This window comes from Amblyomma mixtum, chromosome 2, assembly GCF_055824585.1.
Source record: "Amblyomma mixtum isolate Tamu chromosome 2, ASM5582458v1, whole genome shotgun sequence".
Lineage (NCBI taxonomy): Eukaryota > Metazoa > Arthropoda > Arachnida > Ixodida > Ixodidae > Amblyomma > Amblyomma mixtum.
In genome coordinates this window covers 31,118,951-31,139,821 of record NC_143013.1, presented here as the reverse complement: position 1 = coordinate 31,139,821, position 20,871 = coordinate 31,118,951, and the positions used below count along the sequence as shown (strand labels likewise).

At 49.2% G+C, this 20,871-nt stretch overlaps 1 protein-coding gene across 2 annotated transcripts in view; it reads left to right on the top strand.

Annotated features, from left to right (window-relative positions):
• Window positions 1-5,496: 5,496 nt before the first annotated feature.
• Window positions 5,497-20,871, top strand: part of LOC149358829 (uncharacterized) — a 159,333-nt gene continuing 143,958 nt past the window's right edge. For both annotated transcript variants that reach the window (XR_016288735.1, XM_089571004.1), the window contains exon 1: window positions 5,497-6,010. Coding sequence is in view for 1 of the 2 variants with exons in the window: in XM_089571004.1 (XP_089427130.1) it covers window positions 5,938-6,010 (73 nt within the window). In the remaining variant the exon portion in view is untranslated. The remainder of the gene's footprint in view (window positions 6,011-20,871) is intronic.

Below are 20,871 nucleotides of genomic sequence, written 5' to 3'. Positions count from 1 at the left end.
TCAGGTGCGCGGATTATGATACATGTTTTTCTCTACATATACCCTTGCTACTCACCGCAAACGCGTGACAGTCGCTCTGCGGATTTGTAATGAACGTGTGTGCAGTAATTTTGGGGGTAAAGCGTGAAGGCTGTGAGAAAATTCGCCATACTTGATTTGTCGTCCATTGTGTCAAAAAAGAAATGGAACGTGTAAAAGGAGAATAAATCACGGAATGCGATATATACTTTTATTTGTACGAACCCCTTGGGTTTCGCATTTCGTGGTGTGTAAACTCTGACGTCAGCCCTGGACGTGTTTAGCAGAGGTGAAAGGGCAGCTTGCCCTTGTGTAACTCAGCGTAATGACGTTACACATGATGAGCAAGACGCCGACAAATTAATTTAACCCTTAAGATCTTTTATTTAGAAGATACGGCATAAGCGATGCGCCCTTGCCTTCACTTCTTTGCCGCAGGTCGTGTGACAAGTTGAGATAATCTTTTACTGGAATACTTGCCACAGTCCGTATGCAGAGGGTCCGGTACTTATATGTACCACTGCGGTATCGGAAGTTCGCTCGGGTTCTCGAAAAAATGATATTTCCTTCATGAAAGTGCCGCTGCTTTTTATCATGGCTAGCCTCAAAACAGAACTGCAAGCGTTTCCTAAATTGCTCAGTGATCAAATGTGCGCTAGCATAAAGGCTAACTCCACAACACGGCATAAGAAAACCAGAGGCAGGCTTTTCGCGGTCAGCTTCACCCATAGCCTATCTTGGTGATTTTTCTTATTTCTCTTTATTTTTGAGAAGACTTTTCTTTTCCATTCTGCAAATTTTGTTCCTACTCTCGCGAACCCCTCCTCTTTTACTCCCCGAGAGAGAGAGAGAGAGAGAAAACTCTTATTTATAATAGAGTAATTCACAGGAGCCGGGTTGTCGGGGCCCCCAGACTCTCCGAACGTTGAATGCCCAGGCGCCAGAAATATGCCCGAAAATTTCGGTCCAAAAATACGTCCCCGTCACGACTGAGGCGAATTTCTGTGCGCGGAGTTTGCTTTTCCCAGCCATGTTCACCGACTCGCGCTTCGCAGAGCTATTGGTTACGGTCGTGTTCAGTCGCGCGCACCGTGATGCAATTTGGATTCGGCCCTAGCTTCAGCGTGCCTGCTCCATTAGGCGTTCAGAAAAAAGAAATCGTTCCCACAGCAGCACATCACAGCACCGGTCGCGTACACTAGAGCTCCAAATGTATCGGAAATAACTGCAACGCTGCGCCGGCTCAGGTGAGAAAAATAATACCTGTGCCGCAATTTTCGTACACCCCACTGATGGGGCAGGGTCTCTAAGTGGCATTGGGAGGAAGCAGGCCTGTCATCCGTGAAGTAAGTGGATATACGTCTATGCTACATTGTACAGAGGAACTGAATGCAAGAGAAAATAAAATAAATAAACGCTCAAAATAAACCAGGAGTGCAGTGCACGATACATCATAACTTCCATTCGACTCCTTTCATTTCATTTTATTCCACGCACTGAAGCAACTTGAAAGGGAAAGAGAAAGAAGCTGCCTAGTGGGCAACTTGACAAGGCCTCTTTCCAGCAGTTCACCGCCTGTGTCTTGGCCACTACCCCGTAGTGGGTATGTGACATTTTATTAGAGGCCAACCAAAACCAACAAGGCCGCAACCCTTAATAGATAATTGCAAGGGCGACACAGTACAAGCGGTACGTGAAACATACAAAATATCATAATTTGTGAATATAACTGCCAGGAAAAAAGAAAAAAGTCGTTTGATATTGAGAAACATGTAAATAGATGTAAATTCTGTAAACACAGCAATAATATACATTTTTTTTTTTCGGGCAAAAAAGTAGCTACGTCGTTCATTGAGATATTACAATTTTTTTTAAAGTGATAATACAAATCAAGAGCACAACACGTTAACGTTTCTCATATATTCATGCATCGTATCATTATTAGGTAAGTTATTTAACAGTCTTGGAATTATGATAGATGCGATTTGTTATCTATAATTGTTCTTGACGGATAAACCTCCCAGTTTTCCTTGTGCCACGTATGATACTGTCGATAGTTTTTGTCTGTGTTGACCAACTGTCATAGAAAGTTATTTTGCTTTTTTATCTTTTATTAGGGCTTTACATAGATAGAAATCGTAACAGCGTTCCACGTTTACTAAGTTCAGTTCTTTAAACAGTATATCCGAACGCTTCTCATTCAAATGACCAAAATCATACAACGGGTGAGCACCAGACTGATTCGCCCAACCACCCTGACTCAGAACACCTGTTTTTGTGGTATTACTCACGTCGATTGTGCTGCTCTTTGTGCGAGTTGATTTTCCGCCCACTATTTGCAAAACCTCCTGCTGTTACAGGTGAACCTCTTTATAACGGAGCTTAAGGGACCGGGCTATTACTTCGTTATAGCCATAGCTTCGTTATAGCCCATGTTTACCTAGCTAAACACGTTCAACACTGCTGCGGACGCTAATGATTTTGTCGCAATTTGCGCCTTCGTGAAAACTTCAGCGGTGCTCCACGACTCTCCAGCCAACGCCTCTGGCGCTCCAGACTACTTCTTTCGCATACTAGCTAAACGAGTAAAGATGAAAGAAACGCGTTCAAACAATGCTCAAAAGGAGGCGGAGTCTCAGTCGCTCCCACATTCTGGCTTCCGACGTTTGCCCCGTCGCTGCCATCGAGATCGAGAAAGCAGGGTCCGAGAGAATTTTGTTATCATTATTACTTTTTTGTTATTCCTCCGCGGTTGCGAAACGAGCAAGCGGTTGCGGAACGGAGGGGCGAAAACTTTTGAGCACGAAAAGTAAACAGAAAGCGCCCCTGCAGCTATGCATGCATTTCGCCAATCTAGAGCACGCAAAGAAAGAAGCCCTGACCTTTCTCAGTCTTGGCAGACGCATGCTACCACGCATGCCTATATACCATTGTTAACGGGAAGGCGTGTCTGGAACTCCCGCGTATGAGCAGACACGAAGTTTTGAATAAGCCGGCCCTTGAATGTTTGGCTGAGTGACGAGTTGATTACGCGGGCGAACCAGTTTCCGAATAGCACCGCGCTGCCCGCTCGCGCACGCGTGAGAATTCGTCACGCCGAGTGAGCGGGACTAGACGTGTTTCTGCCTGCAGTTAATGGGATTAGCGGAAAATGTAACGCGAACAAAAAAAAGACGCAACTTCTTGATTCTGGGCTCGTATTCCGGACGTCAACGTTTGCGATATTCGCCGGACAGTTTCTGCGAACGCGCAGGGCAGGTCACAGACATCTACCTCCGGAAGGAGTTCACAGGTGTGAGACAGGGCAAAGCGGCTGTCCTTGAGCCGTTTTATACTGCTGGGATTTTAATGCTCACCAAACAAATTTGTAACATGCGCGGTCTGTCTTCCTGGCTATCGAACGCAGATGCAGCTGCCGTGAATAGGCTATGCGTTACTGATAAATCACCACCTTGACGATCTAAACGGTATAGTCACCTCATGACTTCCGGTTTTATCAGAAAAGCAAGAGAAGAGATTTGCGCATTTCGACGACTTCAACTCGCTGTAGTAGCTCTGTAAGTGTTGTCCTTTCAATAACAAACAAACCTACAGGCTCGAGCGAAAAGCTTTTCAAGAAGTCTGTGTGACACACATTCGAGTTATGTGGAATCTCCAAATAGCTCACTGGCTACGGCATTCAGATGCAGAGCACCGGTTGACGAGTCCGGCTTTGACCAAGGAGCTACGTTTAGATGAAGGCGAAATGCTAAAACACCCGCACACTGAGATATCAGCACGAATCCAAGACGGTCTAAATCAATTGGTTAGGCATGGCTATAGTTGCAAATAAATAGCAAGTAAGTGTCGGTGCTGTAGCACTACAAAATGCTGTGAGCTGTCGCCGTGTTGTCCCAAAACAGACGCGTCACACGTTAACGTAGACCCTTCGTCATTTCAGGGCAATGCGATGCAGTGCGGTGAAGCCACACTAAGGTGACGTGAACGACCAGAAATATCAGATCGCATGGTTTCTTTTTGAGCAGTATAGCGAAACGCTTGCGGCATTCGTGGGGAAGAAAAACGCTCTCTTCACATTGCAGAGGTTTAGAACCTCGGGGGTTCCATAACTGTATTGCTATGCAGTCCTGAAGAGCAAATCATTCTGCCTGAAGACGCTTCACCATACTAGGAAAAAGCAGCGCACTAGCACAAACACGAAGAAGGGACGAGGCTCAGCGCTGATTAACAACTGATAGTTTTATTCAGAGCGCCTCCGTTTAAGTACAAGTAGCCACATCTGACAAAACACGGGAAAACAAGACAATAAAATCTACGATGATACAAGAAACTCGTGTTATTTTTTTTTATATGGGCGATATGGATGGAGTGCTAACGCATGCCAGACCTAGCTTCGCAATCTCTGAAGCCTGAACGATCTCTCTTGTGACCGTATCTTAGTGATGTGCTACATCTTCAAATGTCTCCACCTGCGGATGGCAAGCACAATCACGGCAATGAATTCCGATGTTGCGAGCAGCATTTCTTAAATCATTGCCGATATTCGAGTCAAATTTGAAAGCTCTGCGTTGACCCTAAAATTTAGAAATATATTTTTTTTAATCTATGCTCGCAACCGATTAAGAGGGCAACTCACCGCCGCGTGCCCCACCCCGATGAAATCGATAGGCAGTAACCTGCAAAGACCACCTCTACAGATTCGTTGCACTAATATACCAATCTAAATAATTTCAGGGTCTCTTTAAGGGTGTGTAGCCGCCGCGGTGGCTCAGTGGCTATGGTGCTCGGCTGCTGTCCCGAAAGACGCGGGTTCGATCCCGGCCGCGGCGGTTGAATTTCTTTGGAGGAGAAATTCGAGGCCCGTGTACTGTGCGATGTCAGTGCACGTTAAAGAACCCCAGGTGGTCGAAATTTCCGGAGCCCTCCACTACGGCGTCTCTCATAGCCTTAGTCGCTTTGGGACGGTAAACCCTATAAACCAAACCAAACCAAATCTTTAAGGGTGTGACTGCGAAGAACAGGAGGCTGAACCTGCAGCCATCTTCCTCCTCGGCTATAAATCAACCACTTAATCCGGGTGATGACCGCAACCACTACAAAGGCGGGCGATCGCTCCGGTGGCCAAAGAGGAGCGACGCCGCTGCGATCGCATCCTTTCCGCACCACAGCTTCCGCTCTTCTGGTCCCTGGACGGCGCTGACCGCTCGCCCCGTGTCGGCTCTGCTCTCTGCCCACGCCAAGCGCGCACTCAACCGACACAGCGGTAACGTCAGTAGTCGCGGCCGTGTGCGAGAGGGAGAGAGAGTGAATGAGAAAGAGTTCCGAGAAAGGGCATGGAAGTTGGGGAGGGGGAGTGTCTCTCTCACGCGGACACTCCGGCCGACAGCGACGACTGCGGCGGGCGAGCGAAAGTAGGCCGGCCCCAACGTGACGCCGGATAGAAATCGGCGCCGCGAAACAGAAAGTTGTGCACTCGCCCCAGCCGATGCCGCAGAGTCGCCGCAGCAGCTCCTGAGCAACCTCACGCAGCGCCGCTCCCGTCCATCCGCCCGTCATCTCGACTGCTCCGCGTGCTCCGAGGGAGCATCATCGAATTCGCCGCAGCGTCTTCGTCGCCGCCAGTCCCGTGTGTGTGCGTGTGTGGTGGAGACGAACTGAGGATTAACCCGTTTTTTTCTTGGTGTTGGTGGTGGTTGTGAACATAGTCGGTGTAGACGTCGTGCTTGGGTTGCGGTGCCGAGTGTTGTTCTCTCCAGAGCGGCTTGAACGCCGTCGGTTTCGGTATAGAGCCGTCGTTGACGGCTCGTCGCTCTGTTCCTTTTTGTCACCGTCCTCCCCGTCCGCGCGAAGGTGCGCGGTTTGTTTCTCTCCGAAGAGCGACGACGCCTCGTCGTTGCGCCTGACGGCAACGCCGCAAATATGCCTGGCTCCGTGCTCGGAGTGGCGACGCCGGTCGCCTGTTGTGTCTTGGTGCTCTGCTGCCTCTTCAACTGTGAGTATCTGAAATGTCACGTTCATTACCCCTGCCTTGCTTCATGCGACTCTTATTAAAATCTATAAGCGTTTACCCATTTCAAGCACTAATGGGATGTCATGCGCTGCGTCAAAGCACATCTTCATCAGCAGACCTATTTTTTTTTTCCCTCCCCACGACCAGCTCAAATACCATGCAGTCCAGTGGCACATGCCGGCGTATTTGCTGCACTCTCGTCGTCTTCCAGATATGTGAGCGCGGCAGCTTCGAAATCAAGAATTCGCGTGAGGACGGCTCGAAAGCACGGGAGTTAGAACGCTGTTAAGCGTTTCTCAGCCGGTATGAAGTAGAGACAATAAAAAGAAATTAACAGCCGACTTGACATCCTAGACACTTCCGTTGCCGCGGGCAGACTTCACAGGTCAAAGATTACAGAAAGAATAAGGGCGAAATCGCGACCGACGGAAACCAATCGACGGCTATTTTCAGTTAATCGCATGCAAAGCGCGTAGGTTCCTACTTAGATAAAGCCCACCCGGCACTTAGTTCCAATTTAAAGCTAGTTTTTATTGGAAACGAACGCGGCACACTCAATCACCTTGTTTCTCCGAGAGTACAGATCACACGTCCCAGTGAACAACATCCGGGGATCTTTAGCACCGGATCGTATACGTAGGAAACCCAGTGTGCAGCCTAAAGCGGTACCCGCTCAATCTTCGCGATTTCTCGCCTTACGCAGCTGATCAGAGGCCGGGTCAAACACCGTCTTCATCTCCAGCAACCGGTTCGCGCTATTCACTTTCCCGGCAACCCTCCGCAGCCCCTCTGAGTGTGAGCTTTCCTCGCTTTATTCGTTGCCGAAATCCTGCCCTCCTTCCTGCCTTTCGTTACAATTCCGCGCCGGTGCTTTATCAGCGCGGGCGCTTTTTCTACCGCGCGGTCTTGCTACGTGCGCCCGCGTAGTGAAGAGCGCATTCTCGTCTCGCGGGAACTGCTCTACTTGACTGCCGCTGGATGCTGGCGGTCGAAACGCTACTTGCTGGCTTAACGCCTCACAGGTGTACAAGAAAAAATGAAGGGGGTTGGAGGGGGGGGGGGGGGGGGGAAGCCATAGCGTAGAAAGCGTTGTCTAAGGTTTCGTAGAACGTGCAGGTACTTTGGATGTGAACTGCTGAGCTGGTGTTTACAAATATTCGCTATCTGCGCGTCGCCGCTGACGACGCGAGCGGAGACAGATAGTACGAGCCGATCGGAAACGACAACGGAGGAACGACCTTTTGCTGCTTAGCCCAAGGTCGTGAGGCCAGATCTCGGCCGTTCTGTCGGAGTTTCAAATGTTAGTGCAACAAAAAAAATAAATAACTGTCTCAGAAAGTAAAAAACGAATTGCCTAGCTGCTATTTGAATTGCTCAGGATCATTTCACTTAATCGGGTGTTTTCTGGGAACGTAATCCGCATATCATTCTGCGACTATGGTCATGGGCTTGTGGCGCTTAGGATTGTGTGACTACATTGGGGGGCATTTTAATCGCGTCGAGCGAGTTGATTGTAGTGCACGTATGTTTATGTCAGGATAGGCCGCATTAACGTATAGTGATGCTTGACTGGGGCGATAAGATTAGCTCTATTCTCTTTCCGACCGCGAACTGAGTGAAGAGTACTTTTTTTTTTTTGCGATATCAGATTGTAGGACCTCACAGATATTAATGAGGGGACGCGAACGTGCTGACTTGGAGACCGTCGGAAGTTTAGCGACTGTAGATTTCTTCTTGTCAGCACTCTAGCACTAAAATCCCCCGTTCACCGATTTCGCCACTAGTACGTCTGGCCACTGGATTATGGGCACACTGTCCACCGTGGTAGGTGGCAGTTCAGTCAATGACTGGCAGCGACAGGTTACTCAGGAGGGCAACCTGGTTATCATAATCCCACCGGTGGCAGCACTTGCCAAAGCAGGGCAATGGCGCATCGCTACACCACGGCACCAGGAGTGGCATGAGGACTCCCAGGGTTCTATGACTGTAGATAATGAACAGTTCTGCATTCGTGGACATAAACCCATTACTGTTATCGCGTCGTATCCTTAAGACGGAGCTTAACTCCGATATTGCCTATCTCCGTTTCAAGCCTTGTTGACCTTGAAAACCCAGCCTCTGACCGAAACCGAAGTGAAAACTGAAGCGCTCGCACACCTAATTCGCATTCGGCCTAACTACGCTCAATCGTCCTTTCTTATTTCTCCTCTCTCTCTCTCTTACGTCGTTTTCTTTTGTGTGTGCGCGCATGCAGAATTTGCCTCTATTAACCGACAACAACAAAAACAAATAGGACAGGTCCAGAGATTGTTATTGATAAAGGTTCAGAGACATCTCGATAACTATTGCTACGCGTGCCGCCATAGCGAACAAAAGGAAGTTATTAAGTGCCGGGCGCGGAGCTCACACACCACAGACGGCTTTCACGTATGTCATGTTAAAAGACCGGAGGGAGGACGATGAGCTTCCTATCAGTGGCGGATGTTAGGCTAACGTGCGGTCGTCTAATAAAAACGAAGGCAGAATACTCACGGCCAAAAAGCAGAGCGTGCTAATACTGGACTGTTTCGTGGACGGTGTTAAGCCTCAGTATATTCCTACTCCTACTGGAAAGTGTAGCTGCAAGAATCCTGATAAAAGATGTGGATAACGGTAGTCGTGGTGAATGTGCAAGTCGAACGCATCAAATGGACAAATGGTACGCTGTGGCCACTGTACTCGAAGCAAGTGCAAGCCATTTGCTCAGCAAACATATGGAGAAGTCAACCGAGTGTAAAGTACACAGACTCGCACCACAGACAAACCGCGTCGCTCGCGATATCTTCTAATCTCTACGCCTGCGAGAAGTGCGCACGGCGCACCTTTTGTCCACTTAATCAAACGGAGTCGACCTTAGTCGCGCAACAGTCACACGAGCGCACGCGCGCGCCACCCCCATAGGGGGGAACCTGTACGTTTCCCGGGCGACCTTTCTGATAGATCGGAAAACTGGGCTAGGCTTCGCTCAGCGCCAAGCCCGGCGTAGCGGCGACGGGCAAAAACAAAACAAAAGCCCGCCACCGCCTTTACCGGGCTTTTTCCACGCGCGAGCCGGCAGCAATGCTATATCTTAACTGAAAATCCAATCTCGCAAACACAACAGGTTCCTTCGAGGGCCGCACAGAGCGTTCCGCCGCCATTTCCTTTTCTTGCCTCGTTATTTTATTTATATCTTTGTTTTTTTCGTTTTCGCTTCTATAGAACGACGTCCCGGCAGCTTGCTTTCATCGCTCATTAGTGCGCGCACACGAGAAAGAACGGCCTGCCCGACAAATGACCACGCGCCATTTGCATATTCACGTACCTTTGCCAGATCTTTATTCTCTTTTTCGGGTTAGGAGAGGCGGGGGACAGAACTTTTGTGGCGTGCGAAAAATAGAATCTCCTCGAAGGACGCGTGTTGGTGCACAAAAAAGAGAGGTGTCCTTGCGTTGACCGTGAAGTGGGAGTGTACGGGAGTCGAAACAAAAGTTTGGCACCAGGAAGAAAGTGCTCCCACAGAGATTAGCTGCTTCCACTCTTTTCCGCAATGTTGCTCTTCCCGCTTCCTTCCTTCGAAAGAGCGCCGCGCCACGTTAAGCGGTGCGCGGCTGCAAACCTGCCGGAAACCGACCGAACCGATACGGTACCGGGCGATCCCGAACTGACTAGTCGTTAGAAACGTTCTTGTTCAACCGTAGCCATTAAAACCCCGGTTATTGAACTTCGTGCCCCTTTGCGGTCGGGGATTAGCATATGTAATGAGCAAAGATGCGCTGTGAATTATTCGGAACGTTTTCGTTTCTTGTTGAAAGGGGGCCGAGACCGCAATATTTGTTTCCATACCGACTTAAGCGTGTATATTTGCTCTTCTCTGCCTTTGTTTTTTCACGTTTTTTTCATTTGCCTATGAGATGAAAGTAGTTGAAGGCCCTCGGCACAGATTCCTGTGGAAGCGCCCTCCCTGAGCCTTAAAAGTAAAAAAAAAAAGAGAGAGAGACATGCACACAAAAGAGATAGACGGTTTGGAAGCGACACAGTGCTAATAAGCTGCTTTGCAGGGAAGCGACGAGCACTGAACAAAGCTCTTCGATGAAGAATAATAATCAACTATACATCCCCGAGTCGCCTCCGACGCACAGTGTCGCGTCCATGTGTTCAGGGGTTGGCATACACAAGACAAGTCTCTTTCCTGGTTGCTTCTCGCTAGGAAGGGGGGCGCGTGTTCACTTAAACACCGGGCGAGGACCTTGATTAGAGGAAGAAGAAAAACTAAACAGAAATGGTGTATGCCTGTACTGCGCGGACGCAGCTTTGAGGATTGCTTTCGTTTTGTATGTCTCTCTGCGCACGCATGAACGAGCAGGGCCGAAGCTTCCACGTTGGCTAGACAGTACAGATCGCATCTTGGAAAAAAACACTCAGCGTCCGTTCCAAGCCAGCGGTGTTGTCTCTCTGTACACGGGTCCGTTATTAGCCGCGTCCCACTGAGCGAGGAATCCAGCGTCGCACGACTAGAATTATGTGTGGCAGAAACGAGTGAGTCGGGCGAGAGGAGAGTAATGAATGATAGTGCGCGAGTAAAACACTGTCATTGTGAGCCTGGTTCTCATCTCTCCGAATGCAGTGGCTTGTACGCGACGAGTGAGCCTCCTTCGCGCTTTCACACGTCACAGTGGGCTCGGTTGATCCGCTAATAAAAAAGAAAAAAGTAATTTCTGAGCAAGACATCGTTTCTTCTTTCCCTTCTGAACTGCAGAGATTCTTGCATTATGCGCGAATGCGTGAACTTGTTATAAATGATTACTTTTGTAAGTCGATTCCTGATCCTCGTCTGAGGTCATAGCAGTGTTTGTGTTGTCGGTCGCTCGGGAAGCTACGCTGTTCGTCATTGACAGGCTACAACACGATTTGTATATTTTTTGCGAGCTTATCGAATGTAACCTTGCGATAGGTATATCTGTGTCAGAAGAATGTCTGCTTACCGGAACGCTACAGAGAAGTATTGTTTCCTACAGTTTAATTTAGCTGCTCTCTAACGATTATTTTGCTTGCAGCCTCGTTTGTTTCAAATATTTACTCGCCAAAAAGAACTACAATTAGCTCATTAATTAGGTCATGGCCTCACACGTTGACCTTGCTGCATGTAAGTATTCCGAATGTAATGAAAAAATCATACGCCCAACTGGCCGGTTCTAAATATAGTGCGTGAAATATCACGCCACTATTCAGCGCTGCCTGCTGGTTAGTGGTATGATTTGCATTAGTGTTTTTAAGGCGTATTAATCGTACCATCATCACCCTTGTCGCGACTCTTAGCGGCTGTAGCGCTACGTCGTTGAGCAGGTGCTCATGGGTTCGATTCCCGATCACGGCTCCCACGTCTATGAAAGCGACCGCCTAATACCTACAGTACTCGTAAGTCGATGCGCGCTGAAAAAATTTTAGTAACTGGAAAATAATCCAAAGGGCTACGCTGAGGCGTATGTCAAAGGATAGATTATTGCTTAAGATATAAACACTATATTAATTTTATTTCTTATTTGAAAGCTCCTACCAACTGTTCAACCTTTGTAGCTGTTTATGTCTGCAGAAACAAGTATTGTTGGTCGTCGATCATGTCAACGGCCGACGATAAACAGCGTCTTCGCTGAAAACACTCCCGACTTTTCCGCGTAGCTTCTCTCTCGAAAACAAACGTAAGCTTCACATTCTCAGCGTGGTGTCGGGGTGCACATTCCTTTGCACCGCTTCTCCAAATCGTGAAAAACATACCCACGTACATAAACAAAAACAAAAAGTCAGCCGGTTGCCTCTCGCTTCGCCTGTGGGCGCTCCATGCTGTGCGACTTATTTGACCACCCTGTCTATACGCCGGCGTGTTGAGTCCCCGCTGTATACATTCTTTCCGTAAAAACAGCGCTTGTGGACAGGCGTATCGCCGTGTATCTCGCTCACGTCTCAACTTGGAATGCCCCGCGTGTCGTCTATACACGGAGAGGTTCGTGCGGGTGTCTGTTTTTCTCTGACCACCCCGTGTAGTCGGCACCTGTATAGTCATTCTTTGAGCGCCGGCGATCATGCGTGAGTCCGTTAGTTTATTATGGCTGCCCCGGCACCACACTTCCTGCTAAGAGAGAGGAGGGTGTCCCTAAAGAAAACGCCTCGCTATCTCACGGTTGTCAACGGCGCAGTCTGGCTTTCGGCGGTCTATACCCGGCGGGGTGTCCTGCGGTGTCACGCTTCTGCTTCTTGAGCAGTGCCGTGTCAAAAAAGGAGGTGGCGCATCCGGCAGGTGTAGCGGCTACGCACCGGCTTATTCTGGCTTTAGTCGCATCTTATTCGTGAAATAAAGGGAAAGCAAAAGGGAGTTGACAAAAAAGAGAGGAAAAGAACAGGAACTGACAAATGGCAAAAAAGAAACCCCAAAGCAAAGGCAACGCTGGTGGTCAGGGATATTCGATCTGCATTCACGGGACCCACTTTTTTCCGCTGTCGGCCATCACTCGATGCAGATGAGGTTAGCTTAAAGGCGGATTGCGTTAGCTTGCGCACTGAGATCGATGTAAAGCGTGGTGAGCCACTGCTGAGTGAATCATGTATTAAGGATGATTTTACAATTCCCGTCGTTCACATCCACCCAGTGATTGATCGTTTCATGCGTGTAGCAGTTAATTTTCATTGAGTTTAGCACTCACTTATTCAGTTACAGAGCTTTCAACTGGGGTCAGCACGAGTGCTTAATTTTGTTTTTGGTTTTTTTTTTTGCGTATGTGGAACTTGTCGATGCACTCGACCATACACTCGTTCGGGAACATATGTCGAATGAAGCGTGGGAGGTGGTGTTTACATTCCCGCAAACCTTACTTTACAATTCTGTCATCGGAGTGTCTAGCGTTCCGTCCAGACGGAACATTTGCTGCTGCAGCAGTTCCGTCCAGACGGAATATTTACTGCAGCTAGAGTTCCGTCCATATAATAGAAATTTTTAGTTTCACGTACGTAGAAGCTTCACGTAAGTAGAGCGCTTACGGGTCACCAGTGCGCATGCGAAGAACGTGAAGTGTCTGCGTGGGTCGCACGGACGTAAGTACGTGAGATTCGGATCTTTGCGTGGCGGTCTTCACGTTGCTTGCGTCCGTGGCGTTGGCAAGATGGCGGCGCCCTGCCGGCCCGCTTCGCAACGATAACAGCTTCGTCGCTAATCCCTCGACGTGGTATCGTGCTGTAAACTGCTGTATTTGCCTTCAGTTGGTCCATTCTTGCTCTCGCATGAAGTTTTAGGTCAGAACTAGTTTTTGTTTTCCACATAGAAATCCGTTTCAGCAGCTCCTAAGCCTGACGGAGAAGCGTCTGTGGTCGTCATAGCAACGAGTGTGCCGACGGTCTCGCGAGAGCGCGCGAAGCTCAAAACCTCGCGGGATATCGCGAGACCCTCGGCACAGTCAGCGGGAAAAGCAAAACGGTGCACGTTTTCATTCCATACGCACACGTACCCCGGAGAAAGGACGTACAACTACATCCGATCCTTCCTCACTAACAGAACAGCAGTGATAACGGTCGGAACAATAGAGTCTGCCCCAATCACACTAGGAAGTAAAGGAACGCCACAGGGCTCCGTCCTGTCCCCTTTCCTTTTTAACCTCTCCCTCATCAAAATTCCCCCCAAACTGGCACAAATACCAGACCTACATCACACGTTCTATGCAGATGACATCACACTTTGGGTAACCAAAGGATGCGAAGGCTACATAGAAGACACACTCCAAGCAGCAGTGGACATCATTGAGGCATGCGCATGGGAATCCGGCCTCACTTGTTCTGAGCAAAAATCTGAACTCTTCGTGATCCGTCGTAAACAAAGAGGTAGGCGTACCACGACATCCCCCTCGCAAATAAACGTCTATGTTAATGGACGATCTGTCAAAGAGGTACAGACCATGAGAATACTGGGGTTGTATTTACAAACAAATGGAAAGAATACTGACACACTCACTAAGCTAAAACGCACGGTAGAAGCGACGGCGCGATTAATCCGCCGCATAGCTAACCGCAGACAAGGGGTGAGGGAAAGAGATTTATGCCGCCTAGTGCAGGCCTTTGCGCTAAGCAGGATACTCTATGCCACCCCTTATCTCAAATTTTCGAAAGCAGAAAAGGACAAATTAGATAGCATGATACGGCAGGCCTATAAGGCTGCGTTAGGACTCCCACTAAATGCCTCAACCGAAAGGCTTATGAGGTTAGGAATACATAACACCTACAATGAACTGGAAGAACCCCACTTAATGGCTCAAACAGCGCGATTAGCCAATTCCAGAACTGGCAGGAATATTCTTACCAGGCTCGGATTTAACTTTCAACCTACGAATAACGATGCTAAAGTAGACTTACCCCGCGACTATAGGACGGCCCTACTAATCAAACCACTCCCCAAAAACATGCACCCCTTACACCATGAGGGTAGAAGACAAGCACGAGCCAAAGCCTTACATAAGAAATACAGACAGTGCGCTGCAACACTTTATGTAGATGCGGCAGAATACAGAAATACCAATGCCTTTGCAATTGTGGTTGTGAACGAGAATGGTGACCACATCGTCTCGGCGACAATCAAAACGAAATCCTCTGAAACGGCAGAAGAGGCGGCTATAGCCCTCGCCCTAGCACATACCCAAGGGAGCATCATCCTCAGCGATTCCAAAATGGGTATCAATAATTTCGCTAAAGGGCGAATTACAAACACCTCCCTTAGAATCCTTAACGCAACCAAATTCTCACCAAATTATTCCGAATTGATATGGGTCCCAGCCCATTCGGGGAATCCGGGGAACGAGGCAGCCCACAATAAAGCCCGAGGTTTCGTCGACCGGGCAGTGGATGAGTCTGGCTCCCTGAATTTCACGAAGGACTCAATGATCACATATCATGATCTCACCAATCATTTTAAATTAGAGAGGAGAATTTTCCCCCCTCCAGACAAAATACTTACTAAAGAACAAGAGGTTACGTGGCGTCGTCTACAGACGAGATCGATACGCACCCCATCACTCCTCGCGCACATTTATCCAGATCTTTACAACCCAAACTGCAAACACTGTGGCCAACGTGCTACCTACGATCACATCCTGTGGGACTGCAAAATAGAGCCACCTCCGGGTGATCTAGTTACAGCTCCTTCTCTCGAGCGGTGGGAGACCGTGCCGGCTAGCTCTGACCCCAGAACGCAAGTTTTGGCGGTGGAGTGGGCTGACAAAGTCGTCGAGGGCTATGTACTCTCGACCACTTAACGCGGCCTCTTGCCAAGCTCTTCCCGGCGAATAAAATGTTTTACAATCAATACGCACACGTCGTCAACATGAGTGGGACACCAGCGCGCCTTCGCTTCTCGAAAAGCAATGATTTAAATATGCCGCGGGACGTAAAGGAATGCAATCCCTTTGAAGATAACATGCAACATACAGTTCGGTGGACTGAAATCGCTCAACGTTTCTCAGAAGAAAGGGGCAAAGTATTTAGCGTCCGCACTGTCGCTTGGCCTGGCTCCGCTCCAAGCAGCTGGACTAAACAAAATTAGTTTTCTTTATCTGTACTAGATGGCGCGGCACAAGATGCTAGCGCATTTTTTAAGCTCTATGGCAGATCTACACAGTTTGCGTCCTGTACGCGTAGCTAAAGCTGTACGAAGCTACACGAGCGCACGCTACGTAGACTGCTCACGTTTACGTGCGTGAAGGTTCTACGTACGTAAAACTAAAACTGTCTATTGTCCGTACTGTCCATACTATACAAAATGAGTGATTTCTACCCACACAAAGCATTTCTTTGCCTCTGTAGTAACCAGTTGACAAAGCTGTACCCAGATGTTCTCTCTACGCATGTATACGGCACCAAAATATCTGTCCGCGTGCTGCGTTCAGTTACATCCTCGAAGGTATAACTTCCGTGCACGCATGCAGGATCGGGAAAATGACACTGTTAGAAGCAGAGTGCAGAAACTCTTCGCGAAGTGATGTGAAGCCGTGTCGCTGTTTGTGCTGCAAGATGACGTAGCGCGAAAAAGACTAAGACGTACACAAACGGTCAACAAGCGTTATGCAAACGCACCAACAAACCAAAGCCAAAACTCGTCCTATTTCTCACTGTCTGCTTGGAAAATAAAATGATGCAGCAGAATATCCTGTCACACATTAGGCGGAACAGGATTGCCACTTTTTAAAATAAACATGCAAAAGTCTGGAAGCAAACTGGTTTCCCAATCCCTATCGCCAGCTTTAATTCCGTCTTTACATAACTCTTGTGGCAGATAATGCTGGACGGAACTGTATGGTGTCAGATACAGTTCCGTCTGGACGGAACCCCATCGCTACATGCAGTTCCGTCTGGACGGAACTTTAGCGCAAATTGTAGTTCCGTCTAGACGGAACTCTAGTGCAAATTGTAGTTCCGTCTAGACGGAACTCTAGCGCAAATTGTAGTTCCGTCTGGACGGAACTCTAGCCACAGCCTTCTGTCATAGTTACCAATTTCCATTCTACCATTGTTTTGTGTTTGTTTTCATGCGCGAGCGTTGCCGGAATTCATAATGCATGTGGGCGCTGTCTAAAGTTCCCGTATTAATTCGCTCCTTCTAATGACACGCCTCATCACTGAATTTCACACACCCAACGCGGCCCGCGGTTGCATATTCATTACAGTGTACACATCTATACAACTTATACTGTTCGTAGTTAAGCGCACTTTCTGATCTGAGTGTCTGCGCAGGTAGCCATCAAAGCTCAACACTATCCTCGAGGTCGAGCTGGGTATAAGTAGCGCGCGCGTTGCTTTCAGCTCAACTACCCGCTCATCCTTACACCTTGTTAGAATGAACACTCTCCAGTTAGGTCAACTTATTGTTCTAAAATTCATGAGCGGCTAACCGGGCGCGCGTACAGCCGCGGAGGTGTCTAACCACATAGCGTATGAGTGACTGAGTTAAGAAAACACACCTGTTAAGGCCCGCGCATATCATTGCAAGCGCCGAAGGCGCTCACTTACGCCAACCTGTGCAGCAACGAGCTGCGATTCCACGCGGCAAAGCACACGAAGAAGGTTCGCTAACCGCCAATCAAACCTTTACTGCGGTGCGCGGTGAAATCGAAGATAACGACCGCGGATGCAACCGTATACTACCGTACACATAGCGTACGCGTATGCGTGGTACATAGAGCGGTAGAAACGTGCACGGGGCCAGACAGAAGGCACGGGTAGTGACGGCTCGTTTTGCGCAACGCTCGGCGGAGTAGCCCCCTCTCTAGGCCCCGCATCGGCTGCATAGCGTATCGTGTACCCGCGGGCGATGCGAGACCGTTGTCGAATGCCGGGCGTCCGACGAATAAACTGAGGAAACCAGTCGGACGAGTAAAGCGGCGGACAGATAAGAAGATGGGCGCTTGCATCCGCGTGCGAGATGAGTGGCCCCGTAACATGGTTCTGGCGCAAAAAGTGACCGCCGCTAGTGCGGGGGCTTCCCTTCTACTCCTCCCCCTTTCCGCGCGCTTCCGATACGCGGGCCGCACGCGACCGACGGCAAACCGCCTTGGCGTTTTGCGTTGGTGTTGTAGTTGAGCGTCCCTGTGAGTGAGTGTTTGAGAAGGGTACTGGTGGCGCTTGGACTGGGGCGTTTTGAAACGAAAAGGTGTTGGTTGACTGCGCCCGTTAAGCGGAGTTCCTGACCTTCGCGCACGATTTGCGGCGAACGCGGCCGGGTTTTTTGTTGTTGTTACGCGTTTGTAAGCAGGGGAGGCGGGGGGGGGGGGGGGGGGGGGGGTGCAGTGAAAACGAGTTGGAACGCTACGGTGCTTGTGTTTTCTGACTGGGACGAACTGCAGCAGGCTGTGTAGTTGGCAAGAAGTCAACGAGATGCCGGTAAATTTCGATGTAGTGGTGTTTCGATAAAGGTGGGGACGCCATTCACGCAATTACAACATGCTCTCTACGCGAAAGATGTAGAATAAATATGGCGTTTGAAATGGAGAAAGTGAGTCGTTTAAAGTTCCTGCGAACTGAAGTTTCCCACTATTGACTGGCATCTTTTGGGGTTGCAAGTTGGCAAGCTTTAAATGGCATTTGAAGGGACTGGGCCAATACACCTACGAACTCAATCTGTCAAGAGTGCCTCGTTCTTGCCTCTTTCTATACTCGTACTCGTACATTCTCTATGCTATACTCGTACATTCAGTAGAGTCCTGCAAGTACCACCCAAGGCAAACACTGCATGACTTCAAGATCCACAAACCCCAAGACGAGATACGCGGATCACGAACAGACCTCTTCCTTTCCTGCCTGGCCCGGCATGCATTGCGGGTCACCTTTCCAGCACACGCCCACCTTGTCTTCAGATCGAGAGCAAACACTTCACTGCTTACGTGCACCGCAGCTCAAAGACTGAAGGGTTTCGAGAGGACCTCTCCTGGGACTATCTTTAGAATAACGATGTGAGGGAGGGCTCGCGCTTCGATGCGCCATTGTTTGCGCTTTACGGTCTGCAATTACGGATTTTGGCGCAACCTCCGATCCGGGAGAGCCGGTTGAATCTGGGCCGTTGTGAAGGAAAAAAAAAAAGGAGGGGGGGGCTTCTAGGCTGAAATGTGATGAAGCTGTGACGTAAACGAGAAGCCTTGCTCTATGTTTGCTGGATTTAGGACGCCACTGCGTTTATCGTCGTTCGCTCTGCGGAAACGTTGCCATTTTCACAGTACTTAGTACTCCTGTCAGTACTTATTCTTAATAGTACTATCACTATTCCTATTAGTACTCCTATCAGTGCTTGTTTGCGTAACATTTTTGTAGTTTTTACATACCAAAGACGACGAACAGGTTGTCAGGTGCAGAATTCCTCAGAGTTTCCATGATCATACCGACTGAACGAACGACATTTGTCCCGTTGCCCCGTTCTTTGCTCTGGTGGGCTCAGACGGAACTACGATTTTCTCTCGACTTTAGTGTAACTGTGGAAGCAAGTGGGCAACCTTGTGAGCTCGAGTAACCGTGAAAAGCCTTGACGTCAGGTATTTCCGTTCCATATTGGTGCGATTTCTCAGCCCTCTAAGAAACTCAGCCGTAGTTAAGCTCGAACAAAAAATTAACGCAGGTTTGCCAACCGTTCGCTTTTCCTCCCCTTTTTTTGTTCTTCTTAATTTGAAAATGACGTGAACTTTCGTTATCTGTATTTTATGTGTACTATTCTTTCAGTTTTGCGGGAAAATACTTCCCGTGCCCAAAAACGGAAGTACGATGCACTGGTGGTTGACATCAGCGCCATTGGTCTAGTGTCAACTCTCATGTGTTCACGTTGTCATTCATTGCAGCTATCTTTCGTCGCCTCTCCTTTCTAACCCAGATCAGAGTAAACTCGTCATCATCATCATCATCATCAGGCCAGCTACCTCCCTCGGAGGACATAAGCTTATCCCGCTGACCTCTAAACAAATTCCCTGGCTTGAGCCAGTGGCGGCCTAACCTCCCCCGCCCAACTGACTCCTCTGCCAGCCTCTATACCACGTTTAGCTTCTCTCGGAATCCGAAGTGACCATCGCTCATCTGTTACAGCATTGCATGCTCTGCGCATGTCCATAATAGCGCGCCACAAAACCACAGCTCTGGCCAAACTCTGCCCTTCTCCGTAAATTTCCAGTGGTTTCGAGAACAGCGGCTTAACATTAAGCCTTGGGTGCCTGTTGACACGAAGCCCACCAGGCGTACCATCAGGATGCCGTGTGCGCGCCTGCTTGAACGGGAGCCCAGTGCGTCCACAAACTTACCGCGTTGCGACGCCGCCTAAGCGCGAGCGAAGAGACCGCCTCGCTGCCCCCCAAGGGACGCAGCGTGGGACCTCCGAGGTCGCCAGCGGTCATCCCCCGGACTCTTTCTTCCCTCCCCCGCCGGTCGCGGTGGCCTTCGGTCGGAGATGCGGCTGCTCTTCGCGAAAACACGCGGGCACGCGCTTCACTCGAGCCGCCGCTGCAGCAGCAGGAAAGAGGGAAATGGATTTGGCTCGGACGTGGCCGGCGGAGATATTGGGCGCATTCCTGGTTTGAGGAGGACAGCGAAGGCTTGCGCCGTGTCCGCGTGTGTCGCTTCCTCGCGATCTTGCACTCTCTGCGCTATACCTTACCTGGTTCCTCGCCGACGGCCGTGATATCACTCGCTCGCCAGTGCTGTTGCCTACAGCCTGGCGTGCAAGGCAATGAAAAGCTTGCCTTGCTGTGGGGATCGCGCAGTGATTCCGCGTTCCTTGAATTTTTTTTCCCCCTGTGCTCTAACATCCCCTTGCACACTTGCGGTGGGAACCGTTCAGAGAAGATGCAAGTCCATAATGTTGTACTATGCAATTATGTTAATAAGCAGGTTGACGTACACTTCAGGTTAAATTTGTCGAAGTGATCTAAAAGTGTAGATGGCCCAAATGCGGAGCCCTGTAATGCGGAATCACGGCTAACCAGAGATCTTCTTCAGTGCCCTGTAATGTAAAAACTGTAAATTGTGGGGTTTAATGTCCCGAAGCGACACATGGATTTGAGGAACGCCGTAGTTGAGGGCTCCAAATTAACTTAGACCGCCTATGGTTGTTCAGCGTGCACTCATATTGCACAGAACACGGGTGCCTTTTGCATTTAGTTTGCGTTTTGCGTTTTGCCCTAACCAGTGAGCCACCTCGGCGGACGCGGCCTTATATTGATCACTCCCTTAGTACTCCTTACTACTTGATAGGAGCACTTAGTACTCCTATCAATGCTTGTTTGCGTAATTGTTTTACGGTTTTTACATACCAAAGACCACGA